The sequence below is a fragment of the Arvicanthis niloticus genome, chromosome Y, assembly GCF_011762505.2.
Source record: "Arvicanthis niloticus isolate mArvNil1 chromosome Y, mArvNil1.pat.X, whole genome shotgun sequence".
NCBI lineage: Eukaryota > Metazoa > Chordata > Mammalia > Rodentia > Muridae > Arvicanthis > Arvicanthis niloticus.
In genome coordinates, this window is record NC_133431.1 from 13,398,661 (window position 1) to 13,419,185 (window position 20,525).

The 20,525-nt window shown below is 43.3% G+C and overlaps 2 protein-coding genes across 2 annotated transcripts in view; one reads left to right on the forward strand and one right to left on the reverse strand.

Moving 5' to 3' along the window:
* Positions 1-12,825, reverse strand: part of LOC143437404 (uncharacterized) — a 38,531-nt gene extending 25,706 nt beyond the window's left edge. Inside the window, exons 1-2 of the mRNA XM_076922238.1 lie at positions 12,480-12,825; positions 10,243-10,353 (exon numbers count right to left, since the gene is read on the reverse strand). The gene's annotated coding sequence lies outside the window, so the exon portion shown is untranslated. The remainder of the gene's footprint in view (positions 1-10,242; positions 10,354-12,479) is intronic.
* Positions 1-20,254, forward strand: part of LOC143437343 (uncharacterized) — a 31,936-nt gene extending 11,682 nt beyond the window's left edge. Inside the window, exons 2-7 of the mRNA XM_076922142.1 lie at positions 12,426-12,500; positions 12,589-12,705; positions 12,757-13,099; positions 14,928-15,026; positions 15,546-15,635; positions 18,103-20,254. Coding sequence (XP_076778257.1) covers positions 12,426-12,500; positions 12,589-12,705; positions 12,757-13,099; positions 14,928-15,026; positions 15,546-15,635; positions 18,103-18,186 — 808 coding nt within the window. The 3' untranslated portion in view covers positions 18,187-20,254. The remainder of the gene's footprint in view (positions 1-12,425; positions 12,501-12,588; positions 12,706-12,756; positions 13,100-14,927; positions 15,027-15,545; positions 15,636-18,102) is intronic.
* Positions 20,255-20,525: the final 271 nt, after the last annotated feature.

Consider the following 20,525-nt stretch of genomic DNA (forward strand, 5'->3'; position numbering starts at 1 on the left):
TCCATTAAAGAGATACCGGAATGCTTTAATATAATGTGCTTAATGTGTAAGAAAATAAAATAAGTGGTCATCTCATTGGATGACTAATAATTCTCTGACAATATTTAATCCCACTTTATGATAAAGTTCTTGGAGTGATTAAGGATACAAGGGACACACCTAAACATAATGTCACTTTACTGCAAACCTATAGCCAACATTAAATAGAGAGACAACAATTAAAATAGAGAGACATGCATATTAATTCCACTAATTCACAAACAAGAAGAGGTGATCCATTCTCTCCATATCTATTTAAAATACTCTCTAAAAGTTTAGCAAGAGCAATAAAACTGAAGAAGATAAAGGTAATACAGATTAGAAAGGAGGAAGTAAAATTATCAGGTTTTTTTTTTGTGTGTGTGTTCGAGACAGGGTTTCTGTGTGTAGCCCTGGCTGTCCTGGAACCAGCAACAGGTGTGGAGAGAGACAAAAAAAAGGCAGAGGGGGAAAATGAATCAAAATCTGCAACTGGCTGGGGGTGGATACATTTAGCATGCGCCAGAGACCACAAATTGGAGGGTACCAAGGAGTCTAAGGTTGATCTTAGCTGAGATGTATAGCAGTTAGATATGAACGCTAAAAAGGCAGTCAGGCAGAACCCTCAGAGGAGAGTTAAAGAAACCAACGAATCCAAAAATCTTTCTACACAAAATTTGTCCTGTTCACAAGAATACAATCTACAACATAGATTCTGTACAACAGCAAAATAACATTGTTGTTGGTGGTGGTGTTGTTCTAACTTGCTACCCTGCTGCTGTGATTGAATCTTCTAAGAAAAAGCATCTCAGGCAATAAATGTTTGTTGTACATGGTTCTGTCAGTTCACAGGCCATCATTTTGAAGCTTAGATTAGAAAATGAAGGCAAAAAGCATGGACAAACACTGTCTCCTGGCTTGCTCTCTTGCTTGCTCACTGTCTCATGCTCAGCCTGCTCTCTCATCCAGCCCAGGACCAATTGCTTAGGGATATTGCCACCCTCAGTGGAAGAGCCTTCCTAATCAATCATCAACACTATCTCTTACAGACATAGCAACCAGCCATTCTGATGAGGGCACGCCCTCAATTGACGTTACTTCAGATGACTGTAGCTCTGAAATGCTGAGAATTTAAGACAACTATGACACAGACACAATAATAAATGAGGAAGTTGTAACAACCCAAAACCAATGAGTTAACCATATCAATTACAGGAAACTCTGACAACACAAGAGGGAGTTGGAGTTGTGACTGAGCAAGGACAAAATAGGGAGGGCACCTGGCTCAGAGCAGGGAAGGATACACTTGAATGGGGAGCTCAGAGGCTTTGCTGACCTGGGTGAGTTTCTTTAACCCTGGGTTCCCAGGCCAGTGCTACCAAAGAGGAGGCTAAGACAGCTGGAAGGTGGACAGAAAGGCAGATTGTCCCACACAACTGGAAATGGCCACCAATAAGACAAGACCTCTTGTCCAAGGAAGATATGCTAATTTTTTGAGTGTTGATGAAGAATGAAATTCCATCTTATGACAGCTCCAATTGCAAAACTAGAGTCACATATGACCTAGTCAGAGGGTAGTTCAGGAGGTGGAAAATGAGGTCTTTGTGTTTCTACCCTTTAAAATAAGGTAGACAGAGCCTGATTTTTGCCCTGGACGCTGTCTCGAAGAGCTCTCTCTCATGGACTAGTCAATGGGTCTAGGTCCTGTTGTTAAGGATTTAACCTAAGGTGTGGGGCTAGAAACTAAATTGACTAGGGTGGAGTCTGTCTTATTTCCTCAGTCAGAGAATAACAAATTGCAACACACAATATAGACAGCCACAAGGGGGCAGTAGAGGCTACCCAGCACATTCCTCCACTTGGACAGAGAAGAAAATGAAGACAGGATGGCAGCTGTGAGCCCTGTAGCAGGGCTCCAAGTCTGCTCTAACCTTCCCAGAAATTAAGACCAGAGAAACACCATCCACTATACCAGACTCTGGAACATCTTCGAAGCACTTTGGGGCTGCGACTCTCCAGTATATTCACTGTAGCAGGGTTCCAGGTTCAATTTAGTCACCTCCCTCCACATATACTCAAGAAAAACCTGAAAACCGAGGCACACAGACTCATATTTGGCAGACAAGCCACTGACACAGAAACAATGGTGGATATTAAAAACTGGCCTTTCGTTCCTTAAGTTGGGAGTCCTGGGTGTCTTGTGGTTCTAGTCAATGCACTAAGATGTTATGTCCAAGTCACAGAAACCCCAACAACCAAAAAGGAGCCTATTGCAATGCAAACACATGGAGGTATTTATTATGAGCTCTGTAATAAGGATGCTTGCTAGTCAGCCTCACATGAGATCAAAACTGACCGACCAGGTCTAGGGGTGCTGGGTATTTATTGCAGTTACAGTAAAATTGGGACATTAACATAAAGGTCAGCAGCTTAATATTTTAAAAACTACATGACTGGCATAATCTGCAGGAACCAATCAAAGGGGCAAAATCATCTGACAACCATGATGGGTAGGCTAACTTTTTCTCTGTAAGGTGTATTAGTTATCTATACCCTTCAGTTGTACCTTGACTGGCTGTTGACAAGGGAGGTTTGTCATAGGATGTTTGTTCAAATGGACTTTGTGCACTCTCTAAAAAAAAAAAAAAAACTGAGTGGGCTTTACAAACTCATCTTTGTGCCTGAGGTCCTAATTATTGAAAGATGCTCCCGTTCAAGCACAAGCCATGCATGGCAGTCAAAAAGGTAGTTTGTCCAAAGACCTACCTCACTATCTGTTACTACACTCTCTGGAACTGTTTTCCTGAGCAGGTACCCCACTGCTCTGGAATTTCAAAATATTAGGGTTTCAAAAGTAACTTCAATATTAGAGCTTCTTGTTCCAGTATCTGGGATCCACACATGATCAACTGCACTCCTCAAAAGAGATTGGGTCTCTCTCCAGCTCTTCCATCTATAGCACTCTAGGTTCTGCTTGACTCCACTTTACTGCTTCTGCTGTTCTCTCTACTCATCCCACGGGACTGACATCTTCAATATGCTGGGTTCTTCCCCTGCAACTAGGATTCATTGTGTTCCTGTCATACACTCCCTTCATGGTGCCATGCTCTTAGATGCTCTGCATGAGATTCATTTATGCTTAAAAACCAATACCACCTGGGTGATTCTCACACATGATCGACTGCAGGTGTACAACAAAGGAGCAACCTTGGCTATCTCTGGAACACAGCTTCTTTGTCCTCTCAGAAAACACTTACCAGAAGATTTCACCTCAGTGGTGCTGGTTTCTTCTTCATCATCACTAATTTTTTAACTACAGCCAACCAGCATCAATTGTCTCAGTCATCACTTCTATTCTTCCCTCTAAATCAGAGCCACATGAACAAAGCTGCTGAGTTCCTCTGCCTGCTGAGGCTGGAACATGGCCCCTTCTATTACATCATCACCAGATTTCTATTTTTCAACAACTTCACTGCCTAAGCTCGGCTGTCCTTGAACTTGCTCTGTAGATTAACCTTGAACTCAGATCTGCATGGCTCTGTCTCCTGAATGCTGGGTAATACCCATGTAACACTTTGCCTGTACCTAAGCTTTTCATTACCTAAAACTTGTTCTGTACCAGGAAGACCTGAATCAGAGATCTGCTTGATGCTCATCTTTTGGGATTTAAGGCTGTACCACCGCACCTATACTTAAGTATTTTATTTTAGGTTTTAAAATGAAAGCCCAGAATAGTAATCACAGTCCATCGATGGTCAATTTCACACATACTGGTGACCCTTATGTCCACATGAAAACGATAACCAGGTGATAATTTAACGATATGAAAATTTATAAAGGGTATGAAAAGTTATTATGACCCCCTAGAGCTGAGCCAAGAATGTAGGCCAACCGGTTCACTAGCTCCATGTTCCAGGAACTGGATGACCACAAAGAAAGCAGAACTAAAAATCCAGGTCAGCTGGGTTGTTCTGGGAACTGGCTGACCACAAAGTAGATGGTTGAGCAAGATTCAATTCCTGAGAAAAACATGTACAAGATGTTTCCCACATGACCGACTAAATGATGGGCTGGGAATGTCCACTGTTTTTATGATATCCTTCCTTGGTTTCCCCCTAACACCCCTGGTTTGTGTTTTTTTTTTCTTTAAATACCTTTCTCCCCCTGGCCTCGAGGTCAATACTCCTTGCTCTGAGTCTTGATCTCAGCCCGTCTGATTCCCAAAATAAAGCCTCTTGCTGTCTTGCCAGTTATTGGAGACTAGAGTGAGGGTCTCCCCTCCTGGGGGTCTTTCAATAACAACGCCCAACATGATACAGTTCTCCTTCCTACAAGTCTGGGGTCCTGTCCATAGGCCCGCCTGCCTCGGTACCTGGAAGCTCTGGTCATCTCCCCAGTCTGCTTAGGCCCAGCTGTGGGCAATCGGATTGCATTGCACAGTCTGTGATGTCAGAAGGAGGCCGTGGATACCACCGTGACAGAGGTGATTTTCCCAGACTGTGATGGTGGCAGTGGTTGTATTGTGGTGCAGTCAATTGGCTCTGGTCGGGATTTCCTTACATCAGGCTTGTGTGCTGGGCCAGAGCCTTCATGGGAAATGTAGTCTCCTGCCGGCCGCCATCTTTCTTTTACCTCATGGCATCATGGGATATGTAATTCAAAGGCCGGCCGCCATATTGGATTGAGTTTGATGGGCGTGCGCATTTAGTTATTCTACCACCATCTTGGCATGAGTCCTTATGGGAAATGTAGTCTCCAGCTGCTATCTCTGGGTAGCCCTGGCAGTCCCTGAACTCACTCTGTTGCCCAGGCTGGCCTTGAACTCAGAAATCTGCCTGCCTCTACCTCCCAAATGTTGGGATAAAAGGCATGCGTCATCAATTATTGATCATTATTGGCTATTGATTAATATTGATTATTGATTAGCACTGTCTGCTGATTATCAATTTTTGATTAGCAAGATTATTGATCAGTTTTGGTTATTGACTAGTATTGAATATTGGCCATCAATTAGTATTGATTATTGATTAACAGGATTATTGATCATTATTCCATCACCATCATCCCCCTGCCTCTGCCTCCAGAGTGCTGGGATTAAAAGCCACCACTGCCCAGCTTCTTTGTTTGGTTTTTTGTTTGTTTGTTTGTTTTGAGACAGGGTTTCTCTATGTAGCTCTGGCATACAAGCCCCTGACACAAAACAATGGTGGATCTTAACAACTGGCCTTTCAATCCTTTAGTTGGGAGTCCTGAGGGTCTTGGGTCAATGCACCAAGATGTTATGTCCAAGCCACAGAGACCCCAACAACCAATAAGGAGCCTATTGCAATGCAATCACATGGAGGTCTTTATTATGAGCTCTGTAATAAGGATTTTCACCAGTCAGCCTCACATGAGATCAAAACTGAGAGTCTAGAGGTGCTGGGTATTTATTGTAGTTACAGCAAGATTAAGACATTAATACACAGGTCAGCAACTTAATATTTTAAAAACTACATGTCCGGCATAATCTGCAGGAACCAATCAAGGGGGCAAAACCATCTGACAACCATGATGGTTAGACTAACTTTTTCTCTGTAAGGTGTATTAGTTATCTATATGTAGCTTAACCCTGCAGTTGTACCTTGACTGTCTGTGTACAAGGGGGGATTGTCATAGGATGTTTGCTCAAATAGACTTTGTGCACTCTCAGAAACAGAATTGATTGTGCTTTACCAACTCATCTTTGTGCCTGAGGTCCTGATTATTGAAAGATGCTCCTGTTCAACCACAAGCCATGCATGGCAGTAGAAAAGGAACTTTGTCCAAAGACCTGCCTCACTATCTGTTACTGCAGATCCTAATATCAGTTACACTTACTATGAGACAGAATACCAGTGGAAGTTGCCTCTCCCCTTGTGCATGCCTCTTATAGGTAAGATAGATAATGCCCATCTGCCCTTCCTTTCCTGCCTCATCCCTGTGTCTCAGCCCCATGTGTGCAGACAGTCCCTGTTCAACCACATGCTTTACCTGCCAGAACACAAGGTAAGCTTTCTATAGATCTACCACACTATTTGTTATCCCACATGCAATGATCATAATTTCCCCTAGCACTGTACTAAACAGCAGAGGCAGCTTTACGTCTGTCCTACCTATGTCTCCCCGTGGATGCTAAGATCATCTCTTCCTGCTCACCTCTTCTCACTGATCCCAACATTAACCAGCATTCCCTCTTGAGGATACCCACCAAACAGGTCAGTAAAAGAGGCAATATTCAGGCAACTCTCTTTGTAAATCCAGACATCAAACAGCAACCCAGGAACAAAACTCCCACCCAAGCAAGACAAATTCAGAAATCAGTACCTAAATCAATAATCACTTTAAACTCAGAGGCCTAGACACCAGAATAGGAATATAATGAATAATAACCAGGAAAATATGTCACCAAGAAATCCAAGCTATCCTATCACAGCAAGTCCTGAGAAATAAAAACATGCATACCCCAAATATGTGTACAACAGAAAGTCTGATACTGACATCACTACCAAGTAAAGTTATGCTCCCTAGACAATATAATCTTATAAATCACATGATTTCTCCACTTATTTTCTGACACACGAATTATAATATAATCACCATGTCAGTTTAGAAGAAACTTGAAATATTGACACTTGAACCCTTGACACAGGGTTCAGCTGTTTCACTTCTGAACCCTTTGAATAGGATATAGCCTTGCAACACAAATGGCAATTGAGAGAGAAATGCAGGGGGAAACAGATCAACTGTACTGAGCACACATCTGAAAAGCTGTATGAACAATTACTAACTAGAAAAATGATGGGCAAGCTGCATATATTTCCTCATGTTTTTAATCACAGAGGTACAGGCAGGTGTATGTCATTGAGCTGGATGCCAGCTCAGTCTATGCAATGAGTTTCAGGACAGCAAAACTTACATGTTAAGAACCTCACTCTGCTACAAAAATAAACCAGGGGAAAAATGATAGAATGAACTCACAGTTCGTTATTGAAGTTACTGCAAAGAGTTATACATTCACTGCAGTTCTGTATTCACCTTGCATGAACATAAAGTGAACCAGTTTAAACAGCAACATTAACTAAATTTTACTAGAAGGGAATTTATGTTTAAACAGTTAAAAACTGACAGATGAAAATATTAGTAATATATATGTTTTTTTGTTAGTTTTTTGTTTTTTGTGTCTGTGTGTTTTCGAGACAGGGTTTCTGTGTATAGCCCTGGCTGTCTTGGAACTCACTCTTTAGATCAGGCTGGCCTGGAACTCAGAAATCCTGTTTCTGACCCTCAAGTGCTGGGACTAAAGGCGTGCAGTACCACCACCCAGCAGTAATGTATATGTTGGTCAGAAATAAAGAATGCAGTTCAGGAGTTATAGCTCAGAAGATGGAAGCTCTTGCTGGTCTTCCACATAATGGAAGTCAATTTCTAGCATACACATGTGGACCAACACCTGTCCATTTCTTCAAGATCATGAGTTCTGAGGCCATCTTCTGACAACAGTAAAGATGAGGCACACATTCATATTCATGTACCTAGCCATAATACACTTATTTATTCAAAAATTTCACAACAATCATAAGAGGCAGAATATCATACACCTGCAATTCAATGAATCTGAAGCATCAGATAATACTGATGACATGAGCAGAAGCCATCTGGAGAAATAGAATATAATTTATGCATTTGGCTGAATTTCAAAATGAAAGAGGTGGATGAAGAGCAGCAAAAAATCATGTGCTTATAGAACAAAAACATGTCAGGTGGCTTATGTGGCTTCTATATCTACAATCAGAACAGGAATTGCTTAACAGAGAATTTTGTTCTAGAAAACCAAAAACAGAATGAATAAAGTTAAAAATATAAAACCACCAGGTTTGCAAAATATCATAGCATTGAACAGCAAATGTGTGCACAGTATCTTATGTGACTGAGGGACAGAGTCCAAATGGGGAATGTATGGGAGCATGAGAAGAAAGCTGGAGGATCAGATTCAACCACAACACTGGAGACACCAAGAACAAAATTTATCCTGTGTAAAAGAAATGCAGAAGTAAAGCTAGAGCAGAGAATGAAGGTGTGGACAATGAAAACCCATTCAATTGGAGACCAACATGGACAAGCTCCAATCCATGACATTATTAAGGATATTCTGTGATGCTCCCACACAGAGGCCTTGCATAATTGTCCATTGAGAGGCTCCACCCAGCAGCTGACTGAAGCAGAAGCAGAGATCCACAGTCAAACATTGCATGCACCTTGGTAACTCTGATGGAAAAGTTGGGGGAAGGATTGATGGCCCTGAACAGGAAAGGAACTCCACAGAAAGACCAGCAGACTCAATTAACCTTGACCCTTGGGGCCATAAAGAAAGTGAGACAAAAACAATAACACTCACAGGTGGACAAAGGACCAATGGCCTGTAAGTAGCAGATGTGCAGCTCAGTCTTCATGATGGTCCTACAACACCTGTAGCAGGAGCAGTCCCTAAAGCTGCTGTCTATCATTGGAATCTGTTCTCATAACTGCGCTGCCACGTCTGGCCTCAGTGAATAGGATGCACTTAACCCAATACAGACCTGATGCACCATCATGGATTCCCAGGGGCCCACACCCTCTCAAAGGACCAACAGGAGATACAGGAGGAACTCTGTGAAGGCAGGTGACTTAAAGTAGGGACTCCACTAATTCAGAGCCATTTTATTTATAACAACTTGAAAGTGGAAATAATCCAGATGCTGTTCAACCAAAATATGGATATAGAAAATGTATTTACAAAAGGAAAAACTATTTAGCTATTAAATACAAGGACATCATGAGTTTTGCAGGCAAATGGATACAGCTAGAAACTATCATCTTGATTGAGGTAATCCAGACCCAAAAGCACATGCATGTATGTACTCACTTACAAGTGAATAATAATCATAAAATACAGGAAACCCACACTACATTTCATAGACACAAAGAAACTAAGCAAGAAGGAAGGCCCAAATGAGCATGGTTGAATCTCACTCAGAAGGGGGAGTAAAGCAATCATAGGAGGCAGATGAAAGAGAGAGAACTGTATGGGAGAACAGATAAGAAGGGGAAATAGGGGAGAACCAGCAACAGGTGTGGTGAGAGACAAGAGAGGGCCAGAGGGGAAAATGAATCAAAATCTGCAGCTGGCTGGGGGTTGGAGGGGGTACATTTAGGGTGTGCCAGAGACCATAAATAAGTACCAAGGAGTCTAAGGTTGATCTTAGCTGAGATGTATAGCAGTTAGATATGGATGCTGAAGAGGCCACATCCTGCATCAGGCAGGACCCTTAATGGAGAGTTAAAGACCCCAACCAATCCAAAAATCTTGTTACCCAAAATTTGTCTTGTCCACATGAATACAATCTACAACATAGATTCAGCAAATAATGTTGTTGTTGTTGTTGTTCTAACTTGCTATTTTGCTGCTGTGATTGAATGCTCTGAGCAAAAGCATCTCAGGTAATAAGTGGCTGTTGTACATGGTTCTGTCAGATCACAGTCCATCATTTTGGGAGCTTAGATTAGAAACTGAAAACAAAAAGCATGGACAATTAACTCAGCCATTCTGGATCTTTGACGGGGTTGAAGACCTATGGTCTCATAGCCAATCCTGGCTATTTACCTTGGGAGAAAAGATTTGAGTAGATGGTTTTCAGCTGACATTCATTCTAAAGCCAAGGAAAAATCCAGGTTCAGAACTAAGAGTTTTAGTTAGGATAGATGACAGAGGTTCTGGTTAGTCAACAAAATGATGGACTGCGTATTAGGACTATCTTGTACCTCACTGGTACAAATTGGCATAATTGTGCTCTAATTGTATTTTGAGAGAAAAGTTTTATTTTAACAGGAAGGGTGATATGTAAGAGGAACTAAGGTGTGAAGGGGTACCAAGAGGAAGAGAAGAAGTAAGGAGAGGAGGAGAAAAAGGAGAAGAGAAGCTAGGTGATGAGAGAGAGAAAGAGAGAGAAAGGGGGGAACATGGAGGCAAATGTTCACGTGTCTCCACCAGTCAAAGATAGTTTATATATCTAGGTTGGGTATATACACATATATAAATATGTGTATAATAAACAAAATTTCAGACCCCCCTGAAATAATAACTAATTATTATTAATCAATAATTTCCAGTGCTTTCTTTGCTGCCTACCTTGGACAAACGTGTCCACCAGGGTCTCAGGGCCTTACCTCGTCCCTTATGGTTTTGTCTCCGTGTTGTGTCGGCTGGGAAATAAATCATCGGAAAATCGATAGAGATGATGAAGCCGCATCTCCGAATTCATCAATCAGATCCATCAACTATAAAACATAAAACATAAAATATAAAAATAAAAATAAAATATAAAATACATCGAATATAAATTCTAAAATATAAAATTAAAAATTTAATTAAACTACAATAGAAAAAATATTAAATATAAAACATTGATAATAATTATAATGTAAGTGTAAATATAAGATATAAAATAAAAATAAAACGACACATAAAATTCGGTAATATAAAATTTAAAATACAAAATTAAAAAAAGTAAATTAAAATGGAAACTAATATAAAATACAAACTAAAACATACAATATAATATAAATATTAATATGAAATAAATAATATAAAATATAAAATGAAATAAAAAAAATTTAAAATTTCAAATATATGTAAAATATAAAACATAAATATAAAATATGAAATAAAATAAAATAAAATATAAAATAAATCAAATATTAAATATAAAATATAAAATAAAAAGTAAACAAAATATTAAATAATAGAAAATATGAAATTAAATGTAAATATATAAAAATTATAATTGAAATTAATATATATAATAAATATGAAATGTAACTTATAAACCATAAGTATAAAATATAATATAAATATAATGAAAATAAAATAAAAAGTAAATAAAATATAAAATACATCAAATATAAAATATAAAATTAAAAAATGAAAGCAAACTAAAATAGAAAATAATATAAAATATAAAATATAAAACATAAAACATAATATATAAAGTGTAAAATAAAATTTAAATATATAATAAAATATAAGATGCAAACTATAAATATAATATATATGTAAATGAAAATAAAAAACACAATTTAAAATATAAAATAAAATAGAAAATAGAAAATAAAAAACTAAAAATAAACTAATACATAAAATAATATAAAATATAACATTAAATATAAAATAAAAATATCATAAATTATATATATATGATATATAATATATATAAAATAAGAAATAAATATTAAATAAAATATGAAATAAACTAAAATTTAAAATATAAAATGTAAAATAGAAAACATAAATATAAAATATTAAATAAAAAATACAAAATATATCAAATATAAAGTATAGAATAAAAAAATAAAGTAAAATGTAAATTTAAATATAAAATATAAAAATTTATATACGTAAAATATAATGTAAATGTAAAATATAAAATAGAAAATAAATATAAATTAAAACAAAATATAAAAGAAATAAATTTAATCTTTAAAACATATAATAAAATATAAAGTGTAAAATATAAAGCAAGTATGAAACATACTATGAATATAAATATAAAATCAAAATAAAATATAAAATACATTAAATATAAAATATAAAACATAAAAATAAATTAAATCGTTTTAAAACGATGTAAAATATGAAATCAAATACAAAATATAATATAAAATAAATTAAAGATTTAAAATAAAAATCTAATTGGACTTTTAATTCTACACCGGGCTGTGTAAGGGAAATAAAATTGTTAAATATTATACTACTCGCATAACTTCTTGTCAGACGCTGTTTGACCAACTGTGCTTCACCGTACGTCATAATATTGATAATAATAAATAATAATAATTTGTCTCTCTATAGCTTGTTTTATATTTTATATTTTATTTTATTTATTTATGTTATATTTTATATTTTATTTTATATTTTTATTACGTTTTATTTTATATTTTATTTTATATTTTTATTTATTTCGTTTACTTAATTTTATATTTATACTTTATTTTATTCCGTTTTATTTACTTTACTACATTTTTATTCGTTATATTTTATATTCTTATTTTATTTAGATTTTTTCGTATTTAATATTTTATTTTATATTTTTATTCATTTTATCTCACATTTTATATTTTGCATTTTACTTCATTATAATTTTATTTTCGTATTTCGTTGCACATTTTATATTTATATTAGGATCCTCCCAAGTTGACTATTGATTTGCATTGACTACTGTCGTCAATTATGGATCAGCATTGGTTATTAATTATCAATAATTGATTATCGATTATTGATCGGTATTGATTACCGATTGGCAGTAACGGCTGGTTATCGATCATTGGTTATCATCATTACTGATCATTTTTAGCATCGATTATTCGTCATTGATTAGTACTGATTACCGATTATCACGATTACTGACCGTCATCGTCATCCCATCACCGTAATGCCCCTGCCTCTGCCTTTCGAGTGCTGGAACAAAGGCCTGCGCCACGATTTATTGATTAGCACGATTATTGATAACTGATTAGTATTGACAGGGCCGAAGCCGCCGCGGGGAATCACGGGGTCGATTGCCGTTGCCTCCAGGAAACCCTGTCGCCGGCTGTGACGTCACGGCCGGCGCGACGGTGTAGGCGGGAACCGCTGTGAATCACGGGACCGATTGGCGGCTCCATTGCCGCTTCCGCCGCCGCCAGGGTTTTGTGGAGACGCCGCCGTGGGGCGGAGCGGGTCCCGATCGCCGGTTGTGACGTCACGGAGAGCGCGACGGGGTCAGCGGGAGCCGCGCTGTTTCTGTCCCGCAGGGTCAGAGGTGAGCCTGACCGGAAGTCCCCTCGCGGGAGCCCGGGAACCGGAAGCAGCGCGGCGTCTCCGGGTGGAAGGGCCCCGCCTCCTTTCCGCAGGCGCAGCCCCGCCCTCCCCGGAAGCGGAAGTGCGTCACAGAGGCCCTCGGCAGCGGCGGGGGAGACAGGGTGTGGTGTGTGGCGGGGAGAAGGCTGCGGCGCTGCGGACGGACGCGGTGGGCGGGGCCTAGCGAAGGTGAGCCGAGGCCCCGCCCACCCCGGGGCCCCGCGGATCCGGTTCTAGCCAACTTCGTGTCACCCCGGGCTCCAAAGTGGGCCAAGGCCGCAGAGGGAACGCAGCGCCCAGGGGAGACATGGTGGCCCAGGGCGGGGCCAGCGGGGCGGGGTCAGGGTGGAGGGGCGGGGCCAGGGCGGGTGGGCAGGGTCCGGGGAATCCTGGTCTGTATTTACAGTTCTCATCTGACTGTAGGCGGTGCTTAGTTAATGGGCTTTGACGTCAGAGGCGGGGTCAGGGTGGAGGGGCGGGGCCAGGGTGGGTGGGCGGGGTCAGGGGGAATCCTGGTTTGTATTTACAGTTGCAGAGTTCTCATCTGACTGTAGGCGGTGCTTAGGTAATGGCCTGTGATGTCAGTGTGGGAGGAGCCAGGCCAACTGAGTAACGTGGGCGGGGCCAGGCCCGTGTGGGCGGAGTTAGTGTAAATACCAGTCTATTTACAGTTCCTGAGTGGGTGGGGTTTATGGGGCGTTGCTGTGGTGATGTGAGTGTGGGAGGAGCCAGGATGAGGGGAAGTGGGCGGAGTCAGGCTGTGGTGGGAGGGGTCAGTGTTGATAGAGTTTACAGTGTGGCATAGTTTCTTTTGTCATTTTTGTTTTTTATAAATCAATTAACAGCTTCTTAGGTCGGCATTGCTTTGAGGTTCTCTAAAATGAGAGATTCTTGTCTCTTCATGCTGCCATTCAAAAATAAAAAACCTGTACAATGAAAACTTCAAAACACTGAAGGAAGACATGGAGGAAGCACTAGAAAATTAAAAGATCTCCCTTCTTCTTGGATTGGGAGATTCAGTCTTTTTAAAATGGCCATCCATCCTAATTTTTCTGTAAAAGGGACCTAACACTCAACTCCACGCTCACTGTGGATCTGAGCTACAGCAAATCCCATCACTTGTTACTACTCAGTAAACTTTGGATACAGTCTTCAATTCTGCTTATTTTAACAATATATCCTTGTAATCTTTGTATGAATTATGTAACATTACTAAGGCTTAGATTTCTCATTCCTAAAAATTCACTATTAACGTAGTGCCTGAGTTCTTAAATTCAGCAAATTGGAAAGGTGTAGGATAGTCTGAAGAGAGTGAACAAATACAATTTCAATAGTCCTGTTAACAGCCAGAAATGATGGGATTTGCCTTAACTCTCGCATGATGGAGGCAGAAGTATGAGGATTGCTATGAATTTGAGACCCTCCTGGTATATGTGAGAGTCTAGCTTTAGAAAAGAATTACAGTGGGGACAGAATATGCTTGATGTCAGCAAACAGTGATGTTTGTGGAGCACTTTGGAAACTCAGCACTCACAGTTTCTTGAGGTTTTGTTGGAGTCATCTCCTGTAGTACCCTGAAGGGCTGCTGTGCCCTGGCTGAGACTTTCCATGTGCAAAGGAACATTCTGCAAAGTAACAATCTGCAGTTTTTCTGAGAACAAAACATCCTGTTGAAGGATGATGCTCCAGGAAGGGAATTTACACTTGACATCTTATTGCCCCTAGTCCAGTTCCTGTTTTTTTCTGAGTTTGTGTTTTTCCTTCCCTGGCTGGGTGTATATATTGAACCTGCTCAGTAAAGGCATTGGCATTCTCTTTGGGAGAAATTATGGGCCAGACTCTGGTCACCCCTTTAAGTTTGACTTTACAGCATTTCAAGGATGTCCGCGGTGTGGCCCACAACAACTCCGTGGACGTCAAGAAAGGCAAATGGCAGACCTTCTGTACCTCCGAGTGGCCGACCTTTTCAGTCGGGTGGCCTGGGGATGGTACTTTTAACATTTCCATTATTCGGCAGGTTAAGGAGAGGGCGATAAATCCTGAACCGGGCAGACACCCGGATCGGGTTTCATATATCATCACCTTGGAGTCGCTGGTGGTAGACCCGCCATTACAGGTAAAACCCTTCCTCTCTCCCGTTTCCCCTCCGATCCTACCTCCCTTGCCAGCCCCCCGCCATAGTCCTAACTGCCCCTCCTGCTACCTCTCCCGTTGCCCTCTACCCTGCCCTTGTCAAACAAACGGAGGACAAGAAAAAATGTCCCCCGGTCCTGCCATCTGATCAGGGCCCTCTTATTGATCTCCTAACTGAGGACCCCCCTCCTTATGGAGAACAGGGACTGGAGGGCCAGTCTGCGGTGGCAGGTGGGCCCCCTCCTCCGAGGTAGATCCTCCGCGGGGACAGGAAGCATCCCCTGAGAACCCCGGTTTCTCTCCGGTAGCGGGTCGGATTAGAGGTCGAAGGGAACCCCCGTGGTCGTCACAGGCCCTCCCTCTGAGAACTGGGAACGATGGTCGCCCCCAATATTGGCCCTTCTCCACCTCAGACCTTTATAATTGGAAGAACAATAACCCCTCTTTTACGCAGGATCCCTCCAAGCTGACTAGTCTTATTGAATCTGTCTTAATTACCCAGCAGCCCACATGGGATGACTGTCAGCAGCTCTTACAGGTGCTCCTCACCTCTGAGGAGAGGCAGAGCGTCTTCCAGGAGGCCCGGAAACAGGTACCGGGCGACGATGGACGCCCCACCCAGATAACGGCTGAAATTGAGGAGGCCTTCCCCTTGAAGCGACCCTAGTGGGACTTCACCACGGCTGCAGGTAGGGCCAGCCTACGTCTCTATCGCCAGTTGCTTGTAGCGGGTCTCCTAGGGGCAGGTAAAGAGCCCACCAATTTGGCCCAGGTCAAGTCAGTCACTCAGGGACCGGAGGAACATCCATCTACGTTCATGGAACATCTGAAGGATGCCTACCGGGTACATACCCCATATGACCCGGAGGATCCGAGCCAGGCCACTCACCTTATCATGTCTTTTATCTGGCAGTCGGCTCCAGATATTAAAAGGAAGTTAGAGAGACATAGGAAGAGAAGGAGGAGAGGTTGAGGAGAGAAACAGAAGAGAGAGAGGCCCAGAGAGATAGGAAACGCAACAGAGATCTTTGTAAAATAATGGCCACTGTAGTAGCAGGGCAGAGACAGAGTAGTCAGAAACCGGGAAAACTGGAAAAGAGAGCCCCAGCGGTAGATTGAGATCAATGTGCCTACTGCAAGGAAAGGGGCCACTGGATAAAAGATTGCCCCAAGAGACCGAGGGGCCCGCGTAGGCCCAGGCCGGCGCAGACCTCCCTCATAAACCTAGAAGACTAGGGAGGTCAGGGTCAGGAGCCCCCCCCCGAACCCCGGATAACCCTTCAAGTGGGGGGGCAGCCAGCCACCTTTCTGGTCGATACCGGCGCCCAGCATTCGGTTCTCACCCGCCAACCGGGACCCCTGAGTGAGAAGACAGCATGGGTCCAAGGGGCAACCGGAAGAAAATCCTACCAGTGGACCACTGAGCGCAAGGTACATCTGGATAACGATGAGAAACAGGGATATGCGAAGGGGGTGTTGACACAGAAATTGGGGCCCTGGTGACGACCACTGTCCTACCTGTCGACGAAATTGGACCCGGTTGCTGCCAGATGGCCACCGTGCCTCAAGATGTTAGCGGCCATCGCCCTCTTGCTCAAGGACTCTATAAAGTTAACATTGGACCAGCCGGTGATGGTGTTTGCCCAGCATGCAGTGGAGTCCCTGGTAAAGCAACCCCCAGGAAGGTGGCTCTCCAACGCCCGAATGACACATTATCAGACTTTATTGCTGGACTCCGAACGAGTCACCTATGGATCCCCGGAAGTGCTTAATCCGGCCTCTTTGCTCCCCCTCCCTGGGGAGCCCGACCCCCATGATTGCATCCAGATCCTAGCAGAAGTACATGGGACACGCCCCGACCTGACAGATCAGCCCCTCTCCTCTCCGGACTGCACCCGGTTCACCGATGAGAGCAGCTTCGTACACAACGGGTTGCTAAAGGCAGGAGCTGCAGTTACCACCACCTCAGAGGTGATCTGGGCAGAAACATTGCCGCCGGGAATGTCGGCTCAGAGGACAGAGTTAATTGCCCTGGCCCAGGCCCTCCGCATGGCAGAAGCCCTGAGCATAATTCAAACCCCAGGCCATCAGAAAGGAGACAACATCGAGGCCCGGGGCAACCGCTTGGCAGATCAAGCAGCAAGAGAGGCGGCGGTGAGGGAGTCCGCTGAGGCCTTCCCGGTCAGAGCCGACCCCAAAGATGAACCCCCCACTGGCAATCACATATAGTCAAGAGGATCTAGAGCTGATCAAGAAAATGGGGGCCGCCTATGACCCCATCTCCAGACTATGGGTCCACCAGGGAAAGCCAATCTGGCCCATGTAGCAAACCAAGGCTCTAATGCCTACACAGGATGACCCATTTGGGTCAGAAGAAAATAAAAATGCTGGTAGATAAAGAAGAGGAGAAACAACTGTTCCTGGGCAAAGACAAGATTCTCCAGCAAGTCACAGCCAATTGTGACATTTGTGCCCAGGTTAATGCAGGACACAACAGGGTGCCCCGTGGAGCCCGTGCCCGGGGCAACCGACTCGGAACTCAATGGGAAATCGACTTCACAGAGGTAAAAACTGGGCTCTATAGATACAGGTATCTGTTGGTTTTTGTAGATACCTTTTCAGGCTGGGTAGAGGCTTACCCGACAAAACATGAGACTGCGAGGGAGGTTGCAAAGAAACTGTTAAAGGAAGTCATCCCCAGCTACGGGATACCACATATTCTGGGCTCAGACAACGGACCCGCCTTCATCTCCCAGGTAAGTCAGTCAGTGGCCAAAGCACTGGGGATAAATTGGAAACTGCATTGCGCATATAACCCCAGGAGTTCAGGTCAAGTAGAAAGAGTAAATAGAACTATAAAGGAGACTTTAACCAAATTAACGCTGGCAGCTGGCACTAGAGACTGGGTAACCCTGCTACCCCTGGCTTTGTATGGAGCCCGAAACACGCCTGGGCCACATGGACTTACCCCCTTTGAGATTCTTTATGGGGCGCCTCCCCCTGTGGCCAGCCTCTGAATCCTTACCTCCCATCCCTTGCTGATAGCCTCCCCTTTCCAGATCACTTGCAGGCGCTACAGATTGTCCAGAAGGAGATTTGGCAATTCCTTGCAGGTGCCTACCAAGAGCAGGCGGACCAACTAATGATACCTCACCGGTTCCAAGTGGGAGATTCGGTTTGGGTTCGACGGCATCAATTAAAGAACCTGGAACCACGGTGGAAGGGACCCTTTGTCGTGCTACTAACCACCCCAACGGCACTGAAAGTAGATAGCATTGCTCACTGGATTCACGCCGCCCATGTCAAATTGGCTATCTCCGTTCCAGAATCGAACCAGGCCACGAGATGGAAAGCCCATCGTACCCCAAACCCTTTAAAGATAAGACTTTCACGCTCCTTGTTTTCCTTTATTTTCCCAATAAGACGACTTCTTACAGTCCCCACGCTCCCAAGTCATTAACTTGGGAGGTCCTAAACAGTCAGGGGGACATCGTCTGGTCTGTCTCCAGAACGCATGCCCTCTGGACTTGGTACCCGGAACTGTACCCAGACTTGTGTAAGCTGGCAACAGGAGCGCCAGTGTGGGACTGTGAAGCGGGCTACTCCTGGCGCTGCTTCTGCCTCCGTGACTGCAGACAGAGGGTGGTTGAATCCTCTTCTGAGTCACAATTCATTTGTAGAATTGCAGAACCATCTCCACTTATTTCCGTCATCCCAGGGGCTAACTTTAGTCCTAGTTTATACAATGGATTGACCTTTGCAGTAGCTTCAAAGACACCAGTGATGGATCAAATGTATCAAAAATGTTAAATGGGGGCTCACAGGAGCGGTATGCTGTTTGATCCCATGCCACTTTTGTGCTAAATCTGAGCCAGCAGGAAAAAGACATTTCTCCAGCATCAATTCAGAAAGATATATTTTTCTTTTATCGAAAAAGAGAGGCTTTGACTACTTACTGTAAGTTCTCATGGGAAAGCACAAACCCACAGTGTCCTGGAGCCTCTGCCTCAGAGAGCGGTTCCCTGTCCATGTTGTGCATGGAGCTGACTCCATAGCGCCGCTCTCGCCTCTAAAGACCGCTTCGAGTTCTACCAAACTTTTTCTCAGTATCCAAGGAACTCTGGCTGGCGCTACTTCTGCGGCCCCGCAGGCATTCCCCGCTGAGGGACGACCGGTGCCCAAAGGAGGGCGAGCCGGGGTCTCCTGGGGAGGCTGCCGCAACCCCCAATTGGAGGAGCCAGCTCAAAGAAGTAACCTTTTATGTCTGTCCCGGATCACAACGACCCCGGGCATACCGCTACTGTGGGGGAGGTTCGGACTTCTAGTGCAAGTCCTGGGACTGTGAGACGACTGGCCAGGCCCATTGGAAGCCCTCCTCTGGCTGGGACTATATCACAGTAAGTGCCAATTACACCCTGTTCCAGGAATGCTGGCTGTGCTTGAGCTCAGCACCCCCTTACTATGAGGGGGTTGCTGTGATTAAAAACCTTTCCAACCACACCTCAGTTCCTCAACTTGGCTCACAGGGCACCCAAAACAAGCTGACCCTGTCCGAAGTATCAGGCAAGGGACTTTGTTTAGGGACAGTTCCTCTTACCCATCAGGCCCTTTACAATAAGACCCTCTGGGTACACCCTGGGAACTATTGACTTACAGGCCCGAACGGGACCCAGTAGGCCTGCAACATGGGACTGACCCCTTGCATATCGGCTCAGGTCCTCAATCAAACCAGAGATTTTTGTGTCCTCGTTGAGCCGTGGCCCAGAGTTATCTATCACAGTCCAGGCTATGGTTCTAACTCAACAGTATCACCAACTTAGACAGGAGACCGAGTTAAACTAAGATAATAGCGAATGGAAGATTCCATTCCATGTATAAAGAAAATGGGGGAATGAAAGACCCCTGCTTAGCCGAGTTATTTTGCTCAGCAGAGTTGTTTTGCAAGGCTGGACAAATACTGGGCCCCTGAGCAGGTCAAAGATAGTGCCAAAACAGTGCACCTGGCCCCAGGCAGGGGACGGAAAGTACCCAGAAAAACACTAGGTGATCCAAAGAACAATAGAGACTGCCCCCAGCACCTAGTTCCTGGAACAGGGGGTTGACCCTAGGTTGAACCTGGCCTTATTTGAATTGTCCAATTAGAGCCCTGTAACCATGCTTCTCGCTTCTGTAAACCTTGCTTCCTGCTCTGAACCCCTATAAAAACCCCAATCCCTAGACCACCGGATGGCAGTCCTCCAGGGAGACGCTGTCGTCCGGGTACCCATTTGGAAGAATAAAGCCTCTTGCTGTTGCATCCGAATACCTGGTCTCGGTGTCTTGGTGACGGGGGTCTCTCAGAGCGAAAGACCTGAGGCCTAGGTCTTTCAAGTTCTGTCTGACAGATGACAATTTCAGACTTTCCCAAGAAAGTAGGCAATCTGCATAATGTCTGTCTGTTGCTTAAATTCACACTTTAAGTATAGTGAAACACTTGTCACTT